Source organism: Globicephala melas, chromosome 6 (genome assembly GCF_963455315.2).
Source record: "Globicephala melas chromosome 6, mGloMel1.2, whole genome shotgun sequence".
Lineage (NCBI taxonomy): Eukaryota > Metazoa > Chordata > Mammalia > Artiodactyla > Delphinidae > Globicephala > Globicephala melas.
The window spans coordinates 94,772,194-94,794,496 of record NC_083319.1 but is presented as its reverse complement, the minus strand read 5'-3'; the positions used below and the strand labels follow the sequence as shown (position 1 = coordinate 94,794,496).

Here is a 22,303-nt window from a genome sequence, read left to right as displayed (position 1 = left end):
TAAGCTGCACTTACAGAGTGACTCACTCTTCTGTGTGTTTCGTATTTTCGTAAGAAAAACAGCATTAAAAGAGAGCTGATGCAAGGCAGAAATAGAGCATCTCTTGCTCTTGGGCAGTGATTTCTGCAAAGGCACACGCTTCCTTGAGGCTCCCCCCGAGAATAGGTCCCAGAGGAGTTTCTCTCCCAGAGCTCCAGCCAGGCAACCTGTTTCAGCTCCCGGGATGCCAGTGGCGACAGCTACCTGGTGAGCACAATCTAAGGACCGGGAGGCACAGGGACAGGCTGTGGACATGCAGCCTGAGCAGCCCCCGAAGCAGCTGGCAGGAAACGAGGGCAGAGAAGGGAAACCCACAGGCCCAACATCTGTAGGTGGCAAAGCCCAGAGGCTTGGTGACACTAACGGCCAGTAACTGTGAGGTGTCTGCTGGCTGCAGGCAGATCCTGGGCTGGGCTATTTTTAATCTAACATATGGAAAATACTGGTTTGGAAGCTGAAGTAGCTCCTCCTCCTGGCCCCCTCCTGTTCCTCAGAAAGCCCCCCTCTGCCCTGGGACACCCGCCAGGTTTGTCACATGGACGCCCAAAGGGGAAAGAGCAAAGACTAGTCTTGCACCTTCTCTTGGGGTTGCTGGCCTCCATCCTCCAGGTCAACTATCTTCAGTCATGTTCCCGGAAGCCCCAGAATACTGTATTTTTTCCCAGTGAATCTCTTGGAACAAGCAGGCTCACGACAGATTTGTGTTTTGCTACGACAGGGTGTGGGACTTCAGCGCTCTTGAACTGCGAAGTTGTCCTAACTGGCCTTAAGACCATCTTGAGGTCCTTGGTGAGAGGGCAGGAGAGCCACCTTGCCTCTGCGGGTGGATGGTCTCAGGCTCTGCGATGAGCAGGCCTTGCACCTCACAGACACCAAGCACTTGGCCAAGCTGAGGTGGGGAGAGTGTTCATTCTGCCAGGCACAGCCTGGGGGGGCTGAAGCCCTTTTCCACCCTCCTATGACCTCCTGGATCGGAGAAAACATGTGGTAATGATGCCCAGATACTGACAGGGAAGTGAGGACCAGGAGGTGGTGGGACCCTCAAGGTGACCTCCACCCAGCAAGGTCTGGGGACAGTGCATTGTGTCTGCTGCAGACAGAACAGGACAGCTGGGGCACATCCTAGCCCACCAGGCATTCTCACTGTCCTGTGCATTTGTTTTCCCATGGGCAGAGTAGAGCGTGGCTGGCTGGAGGGGAAAGGGGGTGCCTGGGATAAGCTGTGTACCTATGGCCCGGATGGGCTGTACAAAGAGACAGGGAGGGGCTCACTTCCAGGGCTGACGCTGTATCGGGTGGTCAGATACTGTGGCATGGGGCCCAAAGGTGGCTTCGAGACAGCAGCTGAGGAAGGAAGGAGAGGATATGGGCGTGGCACGCCCAGTAGTATGCTTGCCAGTATAACGCTGAGAGCATCCCCAGACTCAGGAGAGGTATCAGCGCTAATGATCCACGGAAGACAAGAGGAAATGCAACTTCTGGGTGCTTTTGCTTTGCACTATAGCAAAATTTAGGCACGTGAGCATTCCATACATGCAATGAAAGCAGGATCAATATGGAACACAGGTCTAAATGTGGGGCCATGCCAAGCTATTCTTTCACACATCTGCCTTTTAAAAAGTTTTATCAATTCCCCTCTCTCTCCCTCTGCTCTAGTTTATGAGGTGCAACTAGGTCATGCTGCTTCTCCTCCAGCTTCATGGGGACCTTGATCAGACCAATGAAGTGATACTGACGTTAGTCCACAACCCCCTTTAAACTTTTCACTTCAGACAGGCCATGACCCTTTATGCTGACCTGCGGCTGCAGAACCACACGTGTCGAATAAAATGGCACACTTTGATCCATGATGGAAACACCTAAGAGCGCTCACAGAACTCAGCTTTTATTGTGGCATATGAGGGTCATGCAGTCTCATTCATCTATGAATAAGGTTTTTTCTAAACCCAGAGATCACTTTTGAAATTTAAATATATAACAAAAAGTGAGTTATAACTTAAGGAGGGAAAAGTGAGTGGCAAATAAGAGCAAAAAAAAAAAAAAGTGAGATTTAGCTAAGGACAAACACCAATATCAGTGCTGCAGTGGACAGGGGGAGAACAACCCGGGCCAGCAGCAAGGTGGGCACCTGAACCTGAGATTCCCCCATTAAAGCAAGGACGGTGAAGAAGAAAACCTCTTCAACTCCGGAGAACAGTGTTCCCAGCATAGAACACTCAGGAGTCCCACAGATGAATATCAATCAAATACGAGCTCAGAAAGATCACCCAAAACATAAGGAAACAGGAGTTATAAGAAAGAGGTCAGGGAGGGAAAAAGAGCAGGAGAGACAGAGATTTATACACCTAAGGACTTTCTGTATTGGAATCATCAGATACAGAATATAAGCTAACTATACATGAAATATTCAAAGAGACAAAAGATGGAATCACAAAAACTAGCAAGCAATAAGATACTCTCAAAAATATAGAGGACTATTTGAGAAACAACAAAAACAAATGGAATTTCTAGAAATTTTTTAAAAATATAACTGATGGAAAAAGCCAGTGGATGGGTTTAAAGTAGATTAGATACAGATGAGGTAAAAATTAATGAACTGGAAGACAAATCCAAGAACATTACATAGTTCAGTGCAAAGAGAAAAGGCAATAGAAACTAAGAAAGAATAGAGGATAAATTAAGAAGGTCTAAAACACGTTTAATAGGAGCCTCTGAAGGAAGAAATGATAAGAAAGAAGGATGATAATACTTGAAAAAAATAGATGAGTATTTTCCAGAACTGATGAAAGAATCCATGGTTGTAGGAAGCACAGATACAGGACAACCACTGGCTTAGCTTTAAACATATTACCTTGTTCATCTCTGTAACAACTCAGGTAACACAGTAGTTTCCCCTTTTTATCATTCAGTAAGCTGAAGTCAGAGAGATGAATTAAGCTATCTAACTCACAGAGCTATTAAGTGGCTGTGCTTGCCTGAACTTAAGTTTCTACAAATAGAAGCAGTTTCAAGGTTAACTCTGTCTCAACCAGTCAAATAATACAGGAACATTCCCTAATGTACATATGGTTAAAGACCCTCCAATGAACTTGGAAAATCTCAAATGATCACTATTCTTAACGTAGCTTAGGTAGGCATCCAGCATCTTGAGCAGGCTCAAATGTGGTCCTCAGACCAGCATCACTTGAGAACTTGTTAGAAATCCAAATTCCTGAGATATAACTCAGGCCTAGTGAGTTAAAAACTGGGGGGTGGGGGTGTGTGGTTTGACCCAGCAATCTGTGCTTTAACCAGCATCCAGGTGGTCTGCACACAAACAGAAGGTTGAGAATCACTGCTTACATCATCTGCTCTGGACTTTTTATCCATCCTGTGGAACCCCACTGAAGGTACTGTTTTCATTCTTCATCCTTTCTCCTAGTTTACATTTGTTCCTTGCTCATGGGGAATACAAGTGTATATTCTTACAAGCTATCTCAATGTCTCTGAAAAAATGTAGCATATTCTGAATACATTTTATCCTGGTTACCTTACACTGAGTTGTACTTGCACTGAAAAAGATTACTAATAGCTATTTCCAAAGAGAGGCATCCACCTGCCATCCAGTATACCTGATGGGGAAGGGGGAGAGGGAGGGGGAGGGCATTGGTGAAAGGTATTGTTCTAATATTCAAGGATGGCCGGTATGTCACCCAGTGTCCCCAAGCCAGGTCCAACCTGGACAAGGACCACATGGTTTAGCACATTCCTGATTCTGGGTGCACACAACCCTTTTCCTTAGAAAGCCACTGTCACCAAATCTTCTAGTACCCAGTTGTGTACAGAATGGTGTATGCCCTCATTGGACCATCTGTGCATGTTGCTCATTGTTTTACCTATAGGTTCCCCTGGAAGGCCTCCTACAGGGCCCCGAACATTAGAGGAATGAATAAGTGAATGTGTGTGTGTGTGTGTGTGTGTGTGTGTGTGTACGCGTACATGTGTGTAAAGGAGGAGAGGGTGTGAGGGGCATCAGGCTATAATGGAGAAGGATGTGGTGGGGAAGGGAAGGGAAGAAAAGGGAGGAAGGGAGAAAACAATGAGAATGTCATACTCCATCTAGAAAATGGCTAATGAAGAAGGGATGACTCAAAGATTAAAGTGTTTATTTCTCCTTGAAAGGGACAGGGGAAGGAAGATCTGGGGTACCTGGATTTCAGATGCACATAAGAGCACATCACACAGGGAACTCAATTGTTCTGCAGGGCTGGAAAGGTGGTTGACTGTGGAGGGCATGTGAAGGATAAACGGCACCACTACTTGGTACCTGCTCAGAGGCCTCTGCACTGTCTTGTTTCTCTGCATACAGGGCCCCAGGCTACCTGGGATGACTGTCACATATTAAAGAGCTGTCATGAGAAAAGCGTGGGTCGAGGAGTCCCACCCATCATGTGCAACAACCACAGGCCAGCGCAGGGTGCTGAGGCCCACCCCCAACTGCAGGGGATGTAACGCTCTACGACCTCAGGACCCGCGAAGCCCACAGGTCACAGCTCGTACACTCCCCAGCACGTGTGCCTCTCAGACCCTTGGACTCCAACTCTCCTGGGCTTCCTCTAGGCCTTTGTTCTCACCTTCCTGCCCTGCCCACACTACTCAGCTATGGCATGGGCAACACTCGCTCTTGACTTCTGCAAACTACTGTCCTGGTCTAAGACCTGACTCTCTGCCATCTCTCCCCCTGCAGAACCCTCATTCCCCTCTCTTCAGAATCCAGGGGACCAGCCCAGAGGTCAGGGTCTTCCTCAGGACCTCACAAGTCTCTCAGACCTGACTGCACCACTGGTTTGGCCCAGGAGACTCGATCTGGCAGCACCTCGTCCCCACCTGCTCTCCTGGGATCTCCTTCAATCCCCTCCACCTCTTAGTCCCACGGCAACGCTGGCCTGGCGTTCACCAAGCATTTCCAAAATAAGACCTGCAGTCAGCACCTCTTGCCTTCCACCATTCTCACCCAGAGGCTCTGGGCACAGCCGCCCCAGCACTCATCCTGCTGTGGCTCTTCCTCCCTCCTGATGGAGTCCAGAACTGCCTTACTACCACCTCAACCTCAGCTAAATCTAATCGGCCAGTTTAAGGATCATTTGGCAAATATTACAGTTGGTGTGTAAATAGGATGACCCTCTGGTCTGAGACAGCCCTACTGACCCCTGCTGTACCCCCTCCCATCATGTTATCGGCCCCCTTTCCCTCTCCCTGAGTGGACAATCCATTCCCCAGTCCACCCCTTAGGGTCAGGAGGGACTTCCTGTCTGGTTGGACAGCCTTTCCTTCACACAGCTTGTCACTCCTGCCCTGCTCCTGGGCCAGGCCACACTCAGGTGGCAGTGTTGACCCCTAAGACTCTGCACTGACACTTCCTCCTGCCCAGGACCACTTTCTTTTCTTTCTCTACTGATTCTCTTCTCCTCACTGCTCAGAACACAGCTGAAACGTTCCTTTCCCCAGAAAAAGATTCCTACCACTCAGACCTGTTCTGAGCACTTGGGCTCCACCCGTGAAGATGGAGGCCAGTCCCTGCACTTGGGCATGCAGAACAAGTGGGACTGACGGACAACAAACAAGCGAACAGAAATAAAGATACCAACAGTGTCATTAGATGGGACGACCGTGATGGATGGAGCGGGACATGTAGTCACACGTCACACAGTTTGCAGTATGTGTTTCTGAATTTAACATCTTCCCCTAGGCTGTAAGCACGGTGCAGGCAGGGACTAAAGTCTAGTTTGTCACAGTCCTATCACAATGCCTGGCACACATCTGGTGGAATGCATTATTTTGTGGAATGAGAGGCTATTTTTGCAGCTTTTTTTTTTTTTTTAACAGCATACTTCTAAAGTCAGAGAATAAGAACTACAGTGAAAATGGCATTGGCGACTTACTGGTTTGATGACTCCTTTGACAAATCTGAGATACTATCTTTTCTGTGCCATGTTAATTCAGCCATTTGGAGAGCTGCCATCTGTGTATTTTAAAGGTCACCTAGAACTCACTCTTGACTCTGTAAGACTTGCAAGGACATTTAGCCAAAAACAATAAAATGTTTTCCTGGGTACTAAGCACAAAGCAAGTGACAATTCCATTGCTTTTCGTTTGCAGAACATGGAAATTTTAGAGCGTTTTTGTTCTGAGATCCCTTACATGATGACACAAAGGGACTAGTACATTACATTTCAGCAGATGTGATGTGCTCTTGGAGCAGCACTTGTGAATGTGAGCTCTGAGCTGTCCTGCACGAACCACATGGTGAGATACTTCTGAACTGGACAGTCAGAGAACCATTGACCACAGCCCGTCCCCATGGCCTCGTTTGGCCCAAGCAGGGCCCAGCAGTGTGACCACATGGCCTTAGAGTTTTGTATGATTTGTAAAAGATATTTAATCACAGCCAGAGAAGACCACTCTTTCTTCCACTCCAACTTCCTTTTCCAGAGTTGACAATGATCCTAAAAATGGACATGCATTACTCAGAATGAGGTGTGAACCTAGAGGAAGGACTGAGTTTTCTTTTTTCAAAATGAAGAAAATACTACCAAATTATTGTCAAATGAAGAGGGAAACACTATACTGTCAAAAGATGTAGAAAATAAAAGGTGCTATAGACATGTGTCAGGAACTTAAGTAAAAATAAAAATATTACTTTTTCTAAATTTTGTATGTTTAAGGTATTGATAAGTTTTTTAAAAATTGTAAATCTTTGTGATTTTTTTCTCACTCTAAAATATACTGTATTGTATACCTAATTTTGTGTTCTTTCTTAAAGAGGGTCTCCAAATTATATATGCTTTGGACCCCACCAATTCTGGATCCTTCCTTTGGGGGAGAGGATACAACATTTTCGGAAAGTAAGCTTTGTTTCTCTTTCCTAACAAATCTATTTTGTAGTCACGCCTGAGCTGTGGCTAATTTCTCAAAATGGCAAACTGTGCTGTCATATGAGGCCTCAGAGAGCTGAGGGGACTCATCCCCAACACAGCCTGTCCACTCTGCCTCTGTCCCTGATGTCACAAATGAGGCAGAGCTCCAGCCCTGACCCACAGGACCTGGGCTGAGGGTCCCTGTCTGGTGTTCCCATCTGGCCAGCCAGACCCCAGACACAGGCAGGTGCCTTAGTCAGAATACCACAGGCTGAGGGGCTTTAAAAACAGATGTTTCTCTCAGTTCTGGAGGCTGGAAGTCTTGGATCACGATGCTGGTGAAAGCCTGTTCCCTGGCATGTAGACAGCCGCCATCTGGCTGTATGCTCACGTACGTGGCCTTGCCTCTCTGGTGCAGGCAGAGTCCAGCCTCCTCCTTTTCATAGATAATCCCATCATGGGGCCCCATCTTCATGGCTTCGTCTAAACCTAATCATCTCTCAAAGGCCCCACCTCCACATCTGTTACACTGGGGGCTGGGGCTTCAACATACAAATCTGTGGGGACACAAACATTCAGCCCATCATAGCAGATGATGAAAAGCCACCTCTAGAAATGCCACAGATGACTGCAAGGGAGGGTCTATAGGCCACACTGTCCATCTCCTCTGTAAAGAGCCTTTATTCTCCAAGGACAGTACAAAGTCCCTGACAGCCACTCTTCACAAAGCCACTCCTGAACAGTCCCAGCCAAGCTGTGTGTACAGGAGACAAGAGCGGGGAGCGGGCATTCTGAGTAATGTGCCCTGGTACCACGCCTTGCATGGGGAGAACGGTGGAGCCAGAGACAGTGGACGCCTTGGACGTGGCTTTTGCTTCTGCTTCCTCTCAGCTCAGACGTGCCAGGGACACCACATTCCAGCTCTCATCTCCTACTTGCCTGACAGCCTTGGGCAAGCTCCTCTGTGCCTAAGTCCTTGTTTGAAAATCAAGGGATTTAGACCATTAGCAGTGAGGTCCCTTCTGGCTCAGGGGTTCTGCTACTGCAAATGGATTTCATACCATAGTTCAAGAGGAGAGAAAATATGTACAGTGTGGCCGGTGAGCATGCTCACTTCTGCACCTCTGCACTGGCTCTTTTCTTTTTTTTTTTTGCCGTACGCGGGCCTCTCACTGTCGTGGCCTCTCCTGTTGCAAAGCACAGGCTCCGGATGCGCAGGCTCAGCGGCCATGGCTCACGGGCCCAGCCGCTCTGCGGCATGTGGGATCTTCCCGGAGCGGTGCACGAATCCGTGTCCCCTGCATTGGCAGGCGGACTCCCAACCACTGCGCCACCAGGGAAACCCTGCACTGGCTCTTTTTTACACGCAGCCAGACGGGTACCATTGAACTTCAGTTGGATCTGCCCTAACACCTTCCCGAAGCTGGACAGACTGGTTTGCCCAAAGCAAAGTCCTCCCAATGCCCGAGAGCCCTCAGTAAACTGGCCCCCATCCTCCATTTCTCCCCCTCTCACTCTGCACCAGCCACAGTGGCCTCGTGGTGGCCTGGCCCTCCTAGCACACTCCTGGCCTTTGGGCACCCACACATGCTGTTCCCTTATCAGGATGGCACCCAGCTGCTTTCAGGTCTCTGCTCAAATGTCTCCTTCACAGTCAGGCCCTTCCTTGCCATCCAGCATAAAACAGAACTCCCAACCACAGCATGCTCTAGTCCCTTCCTTAAATGCTCCGATGCGCTGTGCAACTCTTGTTCAATCATTCAGTGTCTACTTCTGCCAGTGACATGTGGGCCCCACGAGGCAGACGCCTCCGTCTCCAATGCCCAGGACGGAGCTGGTTTCCAGTGCCTCACGCAACTGTGGACACCAATAAATGCTGGTCCACAGATGGACGAGTCAGTTTAAATGATGGGAAAGTAGGCAGAAGACACATTCTTTAGGGAAACCTGGATAAGGCCGGAGAAGACCCAGTTGGAAGGACCCCACAACTGTGGGGCTGTCCCAGGGTGGGTGCTCCCTGCAACACCCCCTTGTCTAAGTGGGGAGCAGATGGTCTCCCTGAATGCAGCTCTTCCCCGGCGAGAGTCTGAGCCCAGGCTTCTGAACCGGTGAGAAGGCAGAGGTCTTGCTGTTTGGATAACCCAACTTGGGGCTGACTTAACGTACCAAGATGCCATGTATGCAGTCCCATGAGAGGTGTGTTGGAAATTATTCCTAAGAAGTTGGTAAAAGTTCAAACCTCAGGGGAAAATGAGCTGATAGGTGCCACACTGAGGGCAAAAAATATCCCTCTGTCCCATGATTTCTGCCAGTGGCCATTACTGCATCCACTAAGCCATCATCCCAGTCATGCAGTGTGCCAGCCTGGGCTGCTCTGGACTTGTTTTTAGGATTTTTTTTTTTTTAAGAGTATTGTGTTTAAGATCATTTCTTAAATAATAGGGATTATAGGAAAGTCTGAGGAAAATTCTTTACATAGATGGATACTCAGAGAAAACACTTCAATTCTAGGAAAAGTTTACAGTGCCAGCTGGGTGTGACTCCATATCCTTGGTCACGGGGCTACACTGCTGTGTAAGTGTCCGAGGCCAGATTGGGGCACCCAGTCAGCATGTCCGGGGCGGGGGTCACTGAGCAGTGACAAACACAGGTGAGCATGCCTTGGCTGGCAGCCCCCCGGCAACCCACCAGCCACAGCACCTCAGGGGAATGAGGTCGACACCTGTCCAAGACAGCTCCTTGCCCTCTCTGGACCACCGACCCTGCCCCGAGGCAGCCTACATCTCCAGCACCTCCAGGACTGAGGTGCACTGAGCACTGAGGATAAGAGTGAGCAGGCCTTGAGACACACACCTCATTTCTGAGATTATGAGGCCAGAGTCTGCACACCTGCTTGTGATGAAGTTCCTGCACTAACCTTTCATATGAGCAACTCCCAGCAAATTTTCTTTACTATCCATCCTACTGGTACTTCTCCCCAAAGAGAAGAAAAGTCTGAGATCTTGGAGCAAATGTGAGCAATCACACTGCAGTATCTTTAGCTTGGATGGATAGCCACAGATAGTGTTATGCATCCCATGTTTATCATTAAAAGCAGAATACGTGGCTGAATAGATATTCTTCAATGATGTCCCTTGGTGCCCAAGAAAAATGTTCACTTTGGGGCCATACTGGGCAAAACAAATGCTGAATTCCATGAGATGGCTTCAATTTGAGATGTCTGTGCAGCCAACCAACACACGTGTTTTGATGATAGCACATGATCCCTTCCCCAAAGTCACCAGGACTCCAGGAACGTGGAGGCTGAGCTACCCCTAACTGTCCAAGCAGGCCTGGAGCTACTGGGTGAAGGGAAAAGACACAATACTTACAAAAACTTTCCATTTGTCTTTGATCCTATCAGGACAATCTGCTCAGATTCATCCCGAGAGATTTTTCCGTGGAACCAGGGCATTTTTTCATGGGCTGTGGTGGCGATCAGCTTCTCCAGCTGAGGTTTCTGGCTGATAATGGCCTGCTCGAGAGCTTGACCCTGTCACGAGGAGAAGAGAGTGAAGCCATACCAAGCGAAAGTGACGAGAAAGACGCAGAAAGCATTTCCAATCTATCCTAAGTCCTGACATGGTAAAATGTAATCACATTTATTTATGTGTTTGTATGTTCATTCAATAAATAAAGCCAATAGATCTTATATATTGTTTAAGTGCCTTCAAGTATATAACTAACAAAATAGACTTTAGGATACAGAAGTGGGCACTTTAAAAGCCACATTGGGCTTCAGAAACCATCTGGTATAATCCATGAGGTCTAGAGAATGGTCTTCCTGCCCTCTTCCAATCAGTCGCCTCCTAGAACTGACTGTTCTGTGTTAGACGCTGATCACATAATAACAATCAGGAAGATGTAAGACATGCTTTTTCCTGTCTGCCTCTACAAGGCTTCACTCTGAGCACTTACACATGTTGCTGTCTGTAACTGCAAGAGATGTGATCACAGAAAGAGGAGATAAACCTTGACAACATGGAAAACAAAAATGAGAAAAAGGCTGACAGCTGGGTGAATTCGCTTCTTCAACTGTTCTTAGTGGGAGAGAAATAGATATCTTTCACAGTAGTAAATAAACAACCTGAGCTGATTATTCCAAGTTATAAAAAGAATCAGAAGTGAAAATAAAAACATAACCAACCCACGTGAGGAGATGGAAGGGGGGAGGGAAGGCAGAAGGGAAGGTGAATTTGAAAATTTTGTCATGCTTCACAGATGGAATGAAAAACAAAAGCAGTAATAGTTACATACCAGAGAGGCATCCGATTCAAAGTGAGCAGAGGGCAAAAGCAAAAGGGTGTGGAATACTACTCGGCCATAATAAGGAACGGACCCCTGACACACAGCTGACTCACGAATGCATTATGCGGAGTGTAAGAAGCTGGTCTGAAAAGGCTACATGCTGTGTGAGTCCATTTATATGCATTCTGGACAAGGCAAAACTATAGGGACATAAATCAGATGAGGAGTTGCCAGGGGCTGGGGTTGGGGGTGAACATGAGGATGCTTGATGGGTGATGGAACTGTATGCCTTGACTGGGGTGGGGGGAGAACTGCATGCCTTGACTGGGGTGGGGGGCTACATGATGCCATGTGATTGTCAAAAAATCATAGAACCAGGGCTTCCCTGGTGGTGCAGTGGTTGAGAGTCCGCCTGCCGATGCAGGGGACACGGGTTCGTGTCCCGGTCCGGGAAGATCCCACATGCCGCGGAGCGGCTGGGCCTGTGAGCCATGGCCGCTGAGCCTGCGCGTCCGGAGCCTGTGCTCCGCAACGGGAGAGGCCACAACAGTGAGAGGCCCGCGTACCGCAAAAAAAATAAATAAAAATAAAAATCATAGAACCATATACCTAAAAAGGATGAATTTCACAGTGTGTAAATTACACCTCAATAAATCTGATTTATCTGATTTTAAAAAAGAGTAAAAAGATGGTCTAAGACTTATGTAATGAATACTGATGAAAAATACTGAATACATAGTATCTGTTTGCAAGACTGAATTCAGTGCAGAACATATTAAAGGAGTAAAGAAGTCGGTGTATAGAATCCTCAGAAAGCCTGTAGTGTCATACATCCACATGGATATATAGAAAACATACATCCAGGAAACACAAGGAAATGGTTGAACACGTGGGTCTGAGCAGGAGACCATCAGCCAGCCTGGTGGCTCCTGATATCAAGTGCTGTTGAGAGTGTGGCAGGAATGTAAGTTGTCACAACCTCTGGGATCTTTCTGGATGACAACCTGTCAATATGTCCGAATCCTTCACTGTGGCAAATCCAACCTGTTCAGGGTTATCCGGCTGATGCTGCATAAAGCGTTAGGAGAATGTTACTAGCAGGATTATTTATAAACAATGAAGATGTCCATCAATAGGTACTAGTAAAATAAACTATGGTGCACAGGAGGGACCATCAGGCAGCCAGTAACAGGCTGATGCAGCTGTGTGTCTATGGACATGGAAAGTTCTGCAAGAGATATTATGAAGGTGTGAAATCAAGTGCCAATCAGTGTGTCCAGTATGACCCTCTTGGGTAAATAAAAACCAGTATATGCCTGTGGTGCCTCTCTGAAAGGGCCCAGCACGAATTGGGTAACAGTGGTTTCCTGTGGTGGAGAAACCACATGGCTGGCACTGTAGCGGCCCACCCTCTCAAGTGTGACCGCAAAAGAGGAAAGGCTGTCTTCTTGGAGTGAGGCATTTGGGGGCCCACGCTGATGACTAAGGGATAGGTTGCTTATCTGAGGCACCACTGCATGGCTCTCATGCAACTGGGTGCCTGTGTGGAATCCCAGGGTCGGCGAGCACACGAGACTGTGCACCGCCGCCGCCGGGGGACCGGCTGCCGCCCACCTGTAGGTTCCATGTCTGTTTCACATACTCCCGGATGAGGTTCTCCTTCAGGTCCTCAAAGGGGCCGGTTTTGGGCTGCACCCCGGGCGGCCGGTTGAAGGGCTTCTTGAGGAGGCAGATGAGGCCATCCAGCTCCTGGGAGTGGTAGTGGCAAAGCTCGGCGGGGCTGCTGTGGGCCCTGCCGCCTGAGATGGCGTAGGTCCCGTTTAGCTCCCGCTCAATGGTGTAGTGATGCGCCTTCCGGTCGTGCGCCACCGACAGGGCAAAGCCGCCCAGGTAGTTGCGGCTCTGGCGCAGCAGGTAGAGCCCGTCGCTCATGCCCCCCTGGGCCAGGTAGTCTTCTGCCTCCTCCCGGGTGATGTTGCCGAAGAAGAAGGGCAGGTGGTTAGCGCTGTCGCCCATCCCTGCGCCTTCCCCTCAAGTGTCCACCTGGCAAAACAAAGACGGGGCAGTGGTCAGGACCTGAGCGGCACGACACTGTTAGAGCACCGACCCTCCAGATAAGGAGACAAGTCCTCCCGCCAGGCAGAAGCTCTTCCCTCTGAGACTCGGATCTAGAGCCTGAACTAACTGTGCCCTCGTCCTTTCTGCCCACATAACCATTACATTTCCAAACACACCCTCTCAGTATTGAACCAAGAAACAGAGCATTGGACCAATGCAGTCAAATTAATCTTTTGTGTGCATGTGTGGGTCGGGGGGTGGGGGGACAGAGAATTCTAAGAGATAAACTAAAAAGAGAAGTCCCCTTCCAAAACAGGGCTTAGGAGCTCTCTGACAGTCAGTGGGGCACAGGGGCAGAACCCAGACGAGCCCTTTGTTCTCTGGAGATGCAGTTGTCCAGAACACTCACGCTGGTCAGAGTTATGTGCAGTGAAGATGTCACTGGACTCCTTCTACGTGAACATTGAGGGTCTACTGTGTCACACGCTATAGCTGGACACCAGAGAGCTGAGCACTGGCCACATTTATATATGTAAAACCTCTGGCCAGGAGGTTGGACGGGCAAGTGGCTGCCCTGAGGCATGAAAGTGCCATCCTCCCAGAGCCCCAGGCCTCAGAGACACACTGTCCCCTTCCCACCCTCCTCCGGACCACTTCCTGGCACCCGTCTTGTACCATCCGCCGGAACAGTATCGAAGAAATAGTGCAGGTTCCACATTTGATGAGGACACCTGTCACCAAAAACAGATACTTCTCGCACTAAACAGAAACACACTTCAGAGGGGAAGTGTGAAGGCAGTGAGTGCAATTTGACAGGAAGACTGTTTGATCATTTGTGGTTGTAGATGAGAAGGATCTATAATGCCAGTCCAAAAAGTATCTAAAATAGTGTATATTTTAACCAAAAGGGGATTTTCATCAATGGAAAAGTATCTAGATGACTGCATCTGTGCATCTAGGGAGCAAAGCACATACCCCTTCATGTTATACACACAGACATACACACAGACACCCAAAGAAACACACACAGACCCACACACCACACACATACAGAGACACAGATACACACACACATGATTATGTGAAACAGCCTCTTCTCAACAGGACTTACCTTACAAAAGACAGTAGAACATAGTGCCTGCCTGGTAGAGGTAACAGAATTTTCTCCAGGCAATACTGCCAAATCCTGAGTGAGCCCCCCAAAAGACATGGGTTTTATTATAATTAGATTGTACAAATAATTTTCTCATTTGCTTCTCTTAATATTTGACTATCAATCACTAATTTTTCCTTGTCAATGTTTCTAAACATTCATCTTCCAGCAAGGTTTTGTTTTCTCTTATAAGTACCATCCATATTTGCTCTTAAAGCAAAGACATCTGCTATTAACCAAAAGACATCCCTGGAAAGACGGTGAGTAGATGTGTCTTTGGGGAGCAGTAGTTCCCTTCTGCTTCTTTCTTCTTCTCAGGCTAATCCCTCTATGCCATTTGTGTTACAGTTTCAGCCCCTGCCCCCCCATCCCCCAAAGAGTGAGGGCTCTGGACTCCTTTCTCATGCTCTGCTCTGTTCCTGCAGTGGGTCTTCCAGGGCCTCACCTATCTGTCATGCACAGTGAGCCCACCTGCACTTCCAACTTCCACCTGCAGCCCAGCACTTTTCCAACCTCCACGTGCCTACACATCACCTGAACTCTGTTAAGCGCAGGGGCCAACCGAGCTGCAGTGCCAACAATCTGGGTGATGCTGATGCTGGGCCCCTGACCGTATCTGAGGCTGAGATCTCCATGTACTACCCCCTGCCTTCCTCAGCCCAGGCCCTCCCCCAGCCAGGAACCCAGAGTCCTTCAAGAGTCCTTGCTTTCTCTCAGGCTGGTTTCCCAAATGGCTGTGGTGTGTGTTCCGTTCCCTCTGTATCTCTTACCACTGCCCTTTCTAATGCACCCTCCCAGCTGCACTGCTGTAAGCACTGATGTCCTGCTGCCCTGCCATCCCCTCCCCTCCTATTCTGCTTCATCTGCCCTGTAGGCCCACAGTTCCCTGCAGCTTGCCCCATCCCTCTCTGCCTATCAGCCTCATTCCTAGCAGGCTCGGTCCACAGGCCACGGCTGTCCCCTCCTATCTCCTTGCTTACACACTCCCTCTGCTTGAGGGACACACCATCTTGCACACCTGCCCCAGATGCACCCTTGATCTCAGCTGCCCCTAGTGCTTGGGACTTCTCACAGAGCTGCCACCCACCACTGGCCTCAACAGTAAGTCTTCAAAAACAATATTGTAAGTGTTTACAAATATTTTTTAATTTACATAAACCTTAACAACTATTATTTTTAAAATTCATCAGTTTGCCACTAAGATTTACATCGGTGCTGGCCCTCTGCTGTGAATCCCACATTGAAGCGAACCAACATGACAAGATAGAAGACAGGCGGAAAGGCAGCCTGCCAGGCCCATCTTCCAGGCCCATGAGGGATGCTCCTGAATGGCTCTGATGGTGCATGTCAGACTCACCCCTAAGCAGGTGGTACCTCTCTGGCTTCCCTGGGAGGGGAAAGGCCTGGCTGCCCTCAGTGTCAGCAGTGCCTGGCCAAGCAGCCCTTTTATAATGGTGTGATTTCCTGGGCTGGAGGTGACACTGGGAGAGGGCCTGAGCAAATGCACTGGGCCGTTGCCGTTGGCGGTGGTTTTGACAGTAGAGATGGTTTACTGCAAGGACAGCTTAGGGCACATTCTTGGGCTATTTAATTTGGGAGATGAACAACATCTGCAATGCCTTCTCAGGACCGGCTCCCACCACTGCCCACCCGGGGCCTTCTCCACAACACAGGCCACGGTGATGGGAGACAGTCACCTTCATTGCAGCCGCTGTCCACAGAAGCTGCGTGACCGCACTGCTGCTCTCAGCCCTGTTCCTCAGACAGTAGCTCTCGCTCACTATGGTAAATAAGTACAGACAGCAGCTTCCCCGCTGTGCTGTGTACTCCCCTCCACAAGCCCGTTGACTTGGGCCCCTCTCCGTCCACACTTGCTCACAGGCACTGCTTAAATCTTCCTTTTCTTTGGACCCCAGGGAAAGTCTGTAACTCAAACTCTGTTTAACACACACAGGGATAATACTCTCCTCAACAGTGCCTAGAACTTGCTACCTATTTTTTTTTGTCTGTTTCAACATTCCCAGTTATTTCTCGCCATGTGTGAAATCACTTTATTGTGATAAATCAGCTTTATTCCAAAGCTCAAAACTGAGAAACAAAAGAGGCCGTTGGTCCCCGTGGACCAGGCCCCCCAACTCCTCCCCAAACACCCCCAGCACCTCGGCTGGTGCACAGGTAGCTCTTGAGTAAGGTGAGGCTTCATGCTATTGCCAGGTCAGTGCCTCAAAACACTACAGCATTGGGGAGGGTTGGATTGGGAGTTTGGGACTAGCAGATGTAAGCTATTACATATAGAATGGGTAAACAACAAGGGTCTATCGTGTAGCACAGGGGACTATATTTGATGTCCTGTAATAAACCATAATGGAAAAGAATATGAAAAAGAATATATATGTATAACTGAATCACTTTGCTGTATACCTGAAACTAATACAACACTGTAAATCGACTATACTTCAATTAAAAAAAAAAAAATAACACTACAGTATCATTTCCCTTTTGGGGCCTTTTTATGACACAGGTTCAAGGTGGATTTCACACTAGAAAAATGTTTTATAACATGAAATAATGTTTTGTGATGCCTAGGCAGCCTATCCCCCTTCCTGGCTTAGTTTTTCTCTAGAGCACACCTCCATGGGTAACAATCCTTTAACACACTGTAACTTGCTGTTGAATTGGATTCTTGTCTCGGTCCCCGCACCAGAGTGCCAGCTCTGAGAGGTGAGAAGAGGATGCCTTTGTTCACTGCCCTGTCTCGGCACACAGCAGGTGGTCAAAAATATTTGTTGATTAATAGGTATTGTAATAGGGAAGAACAAATCTGACTCCATATTGGATGTGTTTCTCTTACTTTAACCTTTGTATTCTATTGCTTTTGCTACAAGTTAATCACTAAAGAGATGTTGCCCATAGCTTAGAGAACACATAATGGCCGATCTCTGGAAACCCTGCCTCCCATGCCTGAGTGTTAAGCTAAAATACCTTTGTTTAGCTCACAGGAAATATCCTGACAAGGCCCACCTGTGAATGGCCGCAGGAAAAGAAGAAATTAACACATTGCCTGCAGGGTCTGGCCAGAACCAGGAAATATTTGCAACAACTTAGTGTCAACCTTTTTTACTTTACCTCCTTACCTCCCCCTCTTTGCTCTAGAAAAGAAACTAGCATCCAAACCCCAGTAAAATGGTTCTTTGGGACAGTAGTCCATCATCTTCTCGGTCTGAATAAAGTTGCTATTCCTCGCCCCAATACCTCATCTCTCAATGTATTGGCCTGTCGTACGCCGATCTTGGACTTGATAACAGTATGATTAAGTGAAAGCAGCTTTCAAAATAATGTGTCCAGAGCAATCTAGTTTTGTTTTTAAAAGGTTATATGTACCCAAGTATGTAATAACATACACCTAGAGAGTGAGAAAAGAGACATAAAGTCTGAGAGGACAGTGGGTATGGAGGAAGAACCCTGGATGGTTTTACTGGCCTCTTTTATATTTTCTGTCAAAGCCTCTGCACTGCCCCATCCTCTTCTGCCTACTGTCCTCTGCCTGGCCTTTACTCCACACTCCATTAATCTGCTCTTGCCAATGCCACCAACCTCTAAATGGCCAAACTCAAGGTCACTCCTCTGGCCCTATCTTGCTTGACCTCCCAGCAGTGCTGGATGCCACCCAGCACTCCCACTTCAGTGGGTCAGTCCCTCTTCTTGGCCAACCCCTCCCCAGTCCATGGCTCCTTCCTTCACTTAATCTGCAACCCAGTGTTGGGTCTTCAGCTGCATCTTCTCCCAGCACACAGCCCCACTGCCAACGACGTGCCCGTGGATCCCACATCCATCTCTCCAGGCTGAGCTCCTGACCTAAACGCTGTTTACCTGACGTTTCCACCTGAACATCTAAAGGGCAACTCAACCTTCAGGTGCCTAAAACGGGACTTTCAATTGCTCACGCTTGGTCCTCCCTGAGCCCCTTCTAATTGAGGAAATGACACCAACTCTAACCAGTTGCTCAGGACGAGACCCTAGAGACTTTCAGGATCCCTCCTTTTCACTCATCATGCATGTCTAATCCACTAGCTTAGAAAAGAACATGTTTTCTTTCGGATGTGTCCAGGCCACCCTGGAACATGTCCCTTTGAGAAGCAGTGAGCTCCATTCAGAGACCAATGGGCTCCATCACGGGCTGGGGAATCTCAAAGGAGGTTGGATCAGCTGGTCTCCAGGGATCTCTTATCAGTTTTCCTCTAAAACATATCCCAAAGCCATGTCTTCTCTCTTTTTCCCCTGACATTCCCTGGGTAGAAGGTCCATCACCTCTCACTCACGTGGATGGAAGTCTTACCCGTTAGTTCTCCCTTCCACCCAGCCCTCCTCATGGACCATTCCCCACACAGCAGGCAGAGTGATGCTAGCAAGCCATCTCCCTCTCCCAGACACATCCCAAACCCTCTTCCTCCGGCCTTCAAGCCCTACTTGGTTAGGCCCGAGCCCCCTCCTCACCTTGCCCACTTTCCCATCTCACCCGTGCTTACCACGTCCAGCCACACCACCCTCCTTCCTGTCCCAGATGCTGTACTTTCCCCCATGGCTGGTTTCCTCCTTCTCAGGCCTGTGGTCTCAACTCATGTCACCTCCTCAGAGGCGCGCATGCTGATGGCCGAGTCTAAGGTGGCTTCATGACCCGGTTCATCTTTATCTCCTGAAAAGGTTTATTTCCTGCATCACATTCACCACAAGCCTGCCCTCGTACAAGGTAAGGTCCAAGGTCTGGAAGTATCGACCTGCATCCCCAACACTTAGGGGCTTCCCAGGGGCTCACAAAATACCTATTAAATGGAAACCTGCTGATCTCTCCTTTTTAGAGTTTCTACAGTGAATAATGCCATTGCTTTACTAATATAAACTCTCACTGTGCAGCTGCTGCTTCGCCCAGGTGGAGAGCATGGTTGCAGAGTCAGAGAACCTCGGAGAACATGCGTCCAACCTCCTTCGAGACCCACACAATTCCAATTTGCCCAAGACCCTCTTAAAGGTATAGTTGGCTTCAATGCCACCACCGCCGAGATCTAAACACACAAGTGCACAGGCCCCTCTTGGGCTGCTGTCGGTAGCCCACAAATGCAGCCATGGGTGGCCTCAGCTCCCAGTATCCACACTGGGTTTCTAGCAAATGAAAAGCTGCCCTTTTCACATGTGGTCAAAGCACGTCCCCCACCCTTGATTTACACACTAAGACCGCTGCATTTGCCCCCTCTCACACTCATTTTGTTGGTCTCACCCATTTCCATCTGTCACCTTTCATTAAATCAGCACCGGGCTTCTCAACCTCGGCACTCTTGACATCTGGGTTGGATCATTCTCTGCTCTGGGGGCTGTCTTGTCCACTATAGGCTGGGGTAGCAGCAATCCTGGCCTCCGGCCACTAATTCCAGCAGTTTCCTCCCATTCCCCAATCATGGCAACCATTTCCAGACATTGCCAAATGTTCCCTGGGGGCAGTGTCCCCAAATGTCCCTTGACTGGAAGCCACTGTGTTAGTGGTTTGGCCTGTCCACAAATCTGATGTGTTCCTTCCACTGCTCGAGCACCTGCACCAATAAATTAGATAAATGAATATCCCTCTATCGAATGATCACTCTGAGCACAGGACACGGAGAGGTGGAAAGGATCAGAGCCCCGTGGAAGTAAATGTGCGCTGACCCTGGAGGAGAGCTAGGGGTGCAGAGCAGAGTCTGGGAGCCGGACAGGCTGGTGTCCCATCCCAGCTTGTGTGACCCGGGCACATTAGCATCACAGGTCTGCACCTGTGAGAGCGATGACGGTGGCACCAAAGTCGCCGTAACTCACCGCAGTCATGATGGAGAGTGTGGAGGGGTGCCCATGACAACTGGTACCTCACAAGTGGGAGTTCCGAATAAAAGAGAGAAGGAGTGGTTCATGGTGGAATGGTGAAGGGGAGGTATGGGCAGCCCACACTTGAAAGGAGAGTGTGTGTGTGTGTGTGCACGCAACCCCAGTAGACACCTTCACAAAGGCAAGATGGAGGCTTGAATGGAACCACAGACAATGTTTTCTTACTTTAAAATCCTGCCTAGTCAGGTAAGGCTTCATCCTCCATTCAATGCACTCTGAGGAGTTACATCTAGAATAGAGCCTATATCATCCCTGGGCTTTGATTCTGGCTGCCCACCGCCCCACACCCCCCCAGGAGCCCCACCAGCAGCCCTCCCAGAGCCTGCAGAAATGAATTCCTGTGACCTACGATGAGCCCCTTGAATCCAACTAGCACTCTCATGTCTTCCTCGTTTGATCTAAGCAGTACTGTATCCTTTTGCACTTCCTGACATGCTACAATCTCCCCTGCCAACTAGACTCTCACAGTGCATTTCCCCAGTCCCAGAACCAAGGCTGCCTGCATGACCTTTGCCCTTTAAAATGCATTTAGCTTTGAAAATATCACTAAGTTCTAGCTTATCAGACAGCAGTTTCATAGATTAAGAGGAATAGCCCAGGCTTGTCATCATAAACAAAATGTTTCAGATAAGATTTGAGCTAATTTTTTTTTTAAAAGTCACATTTCTGGGGGCAGCCTGAGTGGAAGATTAGGTACAGCTGCTCACATCTAGGCTAGTAGCTGAAAAAGCTGTCTGGAACCCACAACTCAGGTGGAAGGAAATTTCGTCCCCAGCACAAGACAACCAGAGTGAAGTCAACGTGATGAAGCGGGGCTGGGCTCTGCATGCTCACCCACCTCAGCTTTATAACCTATTTTTTCCTTGTCTGCATCCTGAAAGCCATTAGAATAGATACTCCGTAAGGATCAGTATGTTTACTGTATTGTTCCCTACTGCCTAGAACAGAGGCTACCCTAAGAATGGGCCTCCACCCTGCAAAGCTCGGTAGAGAATTATTATAGAATGGATACATGGCAGGCAGCCTCCTAGATGACGCCATCAAGCCTCACCTCTTGGTTCCAGGCCTTCATGTGGTCCCTCCCACACTGACTGAGGGCTGCCTGCACAGTGAGAGTGTGGGATGCCTGAGCCTAGTCTGTAAAGGCCTTTACAATTTACGCCTGGTCTCTGGGTCTCTCACCCTCGGAGAGGCCAGATGCCAAGTCGTGAGGATGCTCAAGCAGCTCTTTGGGGAACTGAGGCCTGCAGATAACGGCCAGCATGGACTTGCCACCCATAGGAGGCAGTCACCTCAGAAGAGGGTCCTCTAGGCCCAATGAGCCTTCAGACTATGCAGCACATGTGACTGCAGCCTCATAGGAGACCCTGATCCAGGCCAACCCATCTCAAATTCCTGACCCACAGACACTGTGAGGGATGCTAAATGATTATTGCTGCTTCAAGCCACTAAGTTTAGGGTAATCTGTTATGTAGCAATGGATAATTAATGCAGCATGTGGAATAGGGTCACATGAGAGAAAGGGGCTTCATAAATATTTGAATGATTTGTTGACAAACAAGGCCCCCAAATCTGGGGAGTGAGTGAGGGAAGTAATTAGAGGGGCTGGGTTCTGGCAGAGTTCGAATAAAACTTTCTGGTACTGGGGAGGGAAGAAGAGGAGGAGATAAACCCCTAAGGTCAGGAGGGAGGGAAATGAAGTACCTGTGCCCGGCGAGTGTCCCTAGGAGCTGCCATCTCAGTCTGCCTTCCTTCATTCCCTACTTCTACCCGCTGAAGGCTGTCAGAGGCACTGACTCCAAGCCCTGCAAGGCTTGGGAACCAGGATCAGAGGCAGATCCCAGAGTTCAGATTAATTTACTATCTCTGACAACTGTAACTCACACACCTACACAGCATCCTTTCCTTCCCTTCTTCCTCCTCTCTCCACTATGTCAATATTGCTACCCTTGCCTCTATTCTC

General features: G+C 48.7%; 1 protein-coding gene across 3 annotated transcripts in view; it reads right to left on the bottom strand.

Annotated features, from left to right (window-relative positions):
• Nucleotides 1-22,303, bottom strand: part of SYK (spleen associated tyrosine kinase) — a 96,442-nt gene that overhangs the window by 41,793 nt on the left and 32,346 nt on the right. For all 3 annotated transcript variants that reach the window (XM_030832532.3, XM_030832534.3, XM_060301218.2), the window contains exons 2-3: nucleotides 12,837-13,265; nucleotides 10,307-10,467 (exon numbers count right to left, since the gene is read on the bottom strand). In XM_030832532.3, the coding sequence (XP_030688392.1) occupies nucleotides 10,307-10,467; nucleotides 12,837-13,238 (563 nt within the window). In that variant the 5' untranslated portion in view covers nucleotides 13,239-13,265. The remainder of the gene's footprint in view (nucleotides 1-10,306; nucleotides 10,468-12,836; nucleotides 13,266-22,303) is intronic.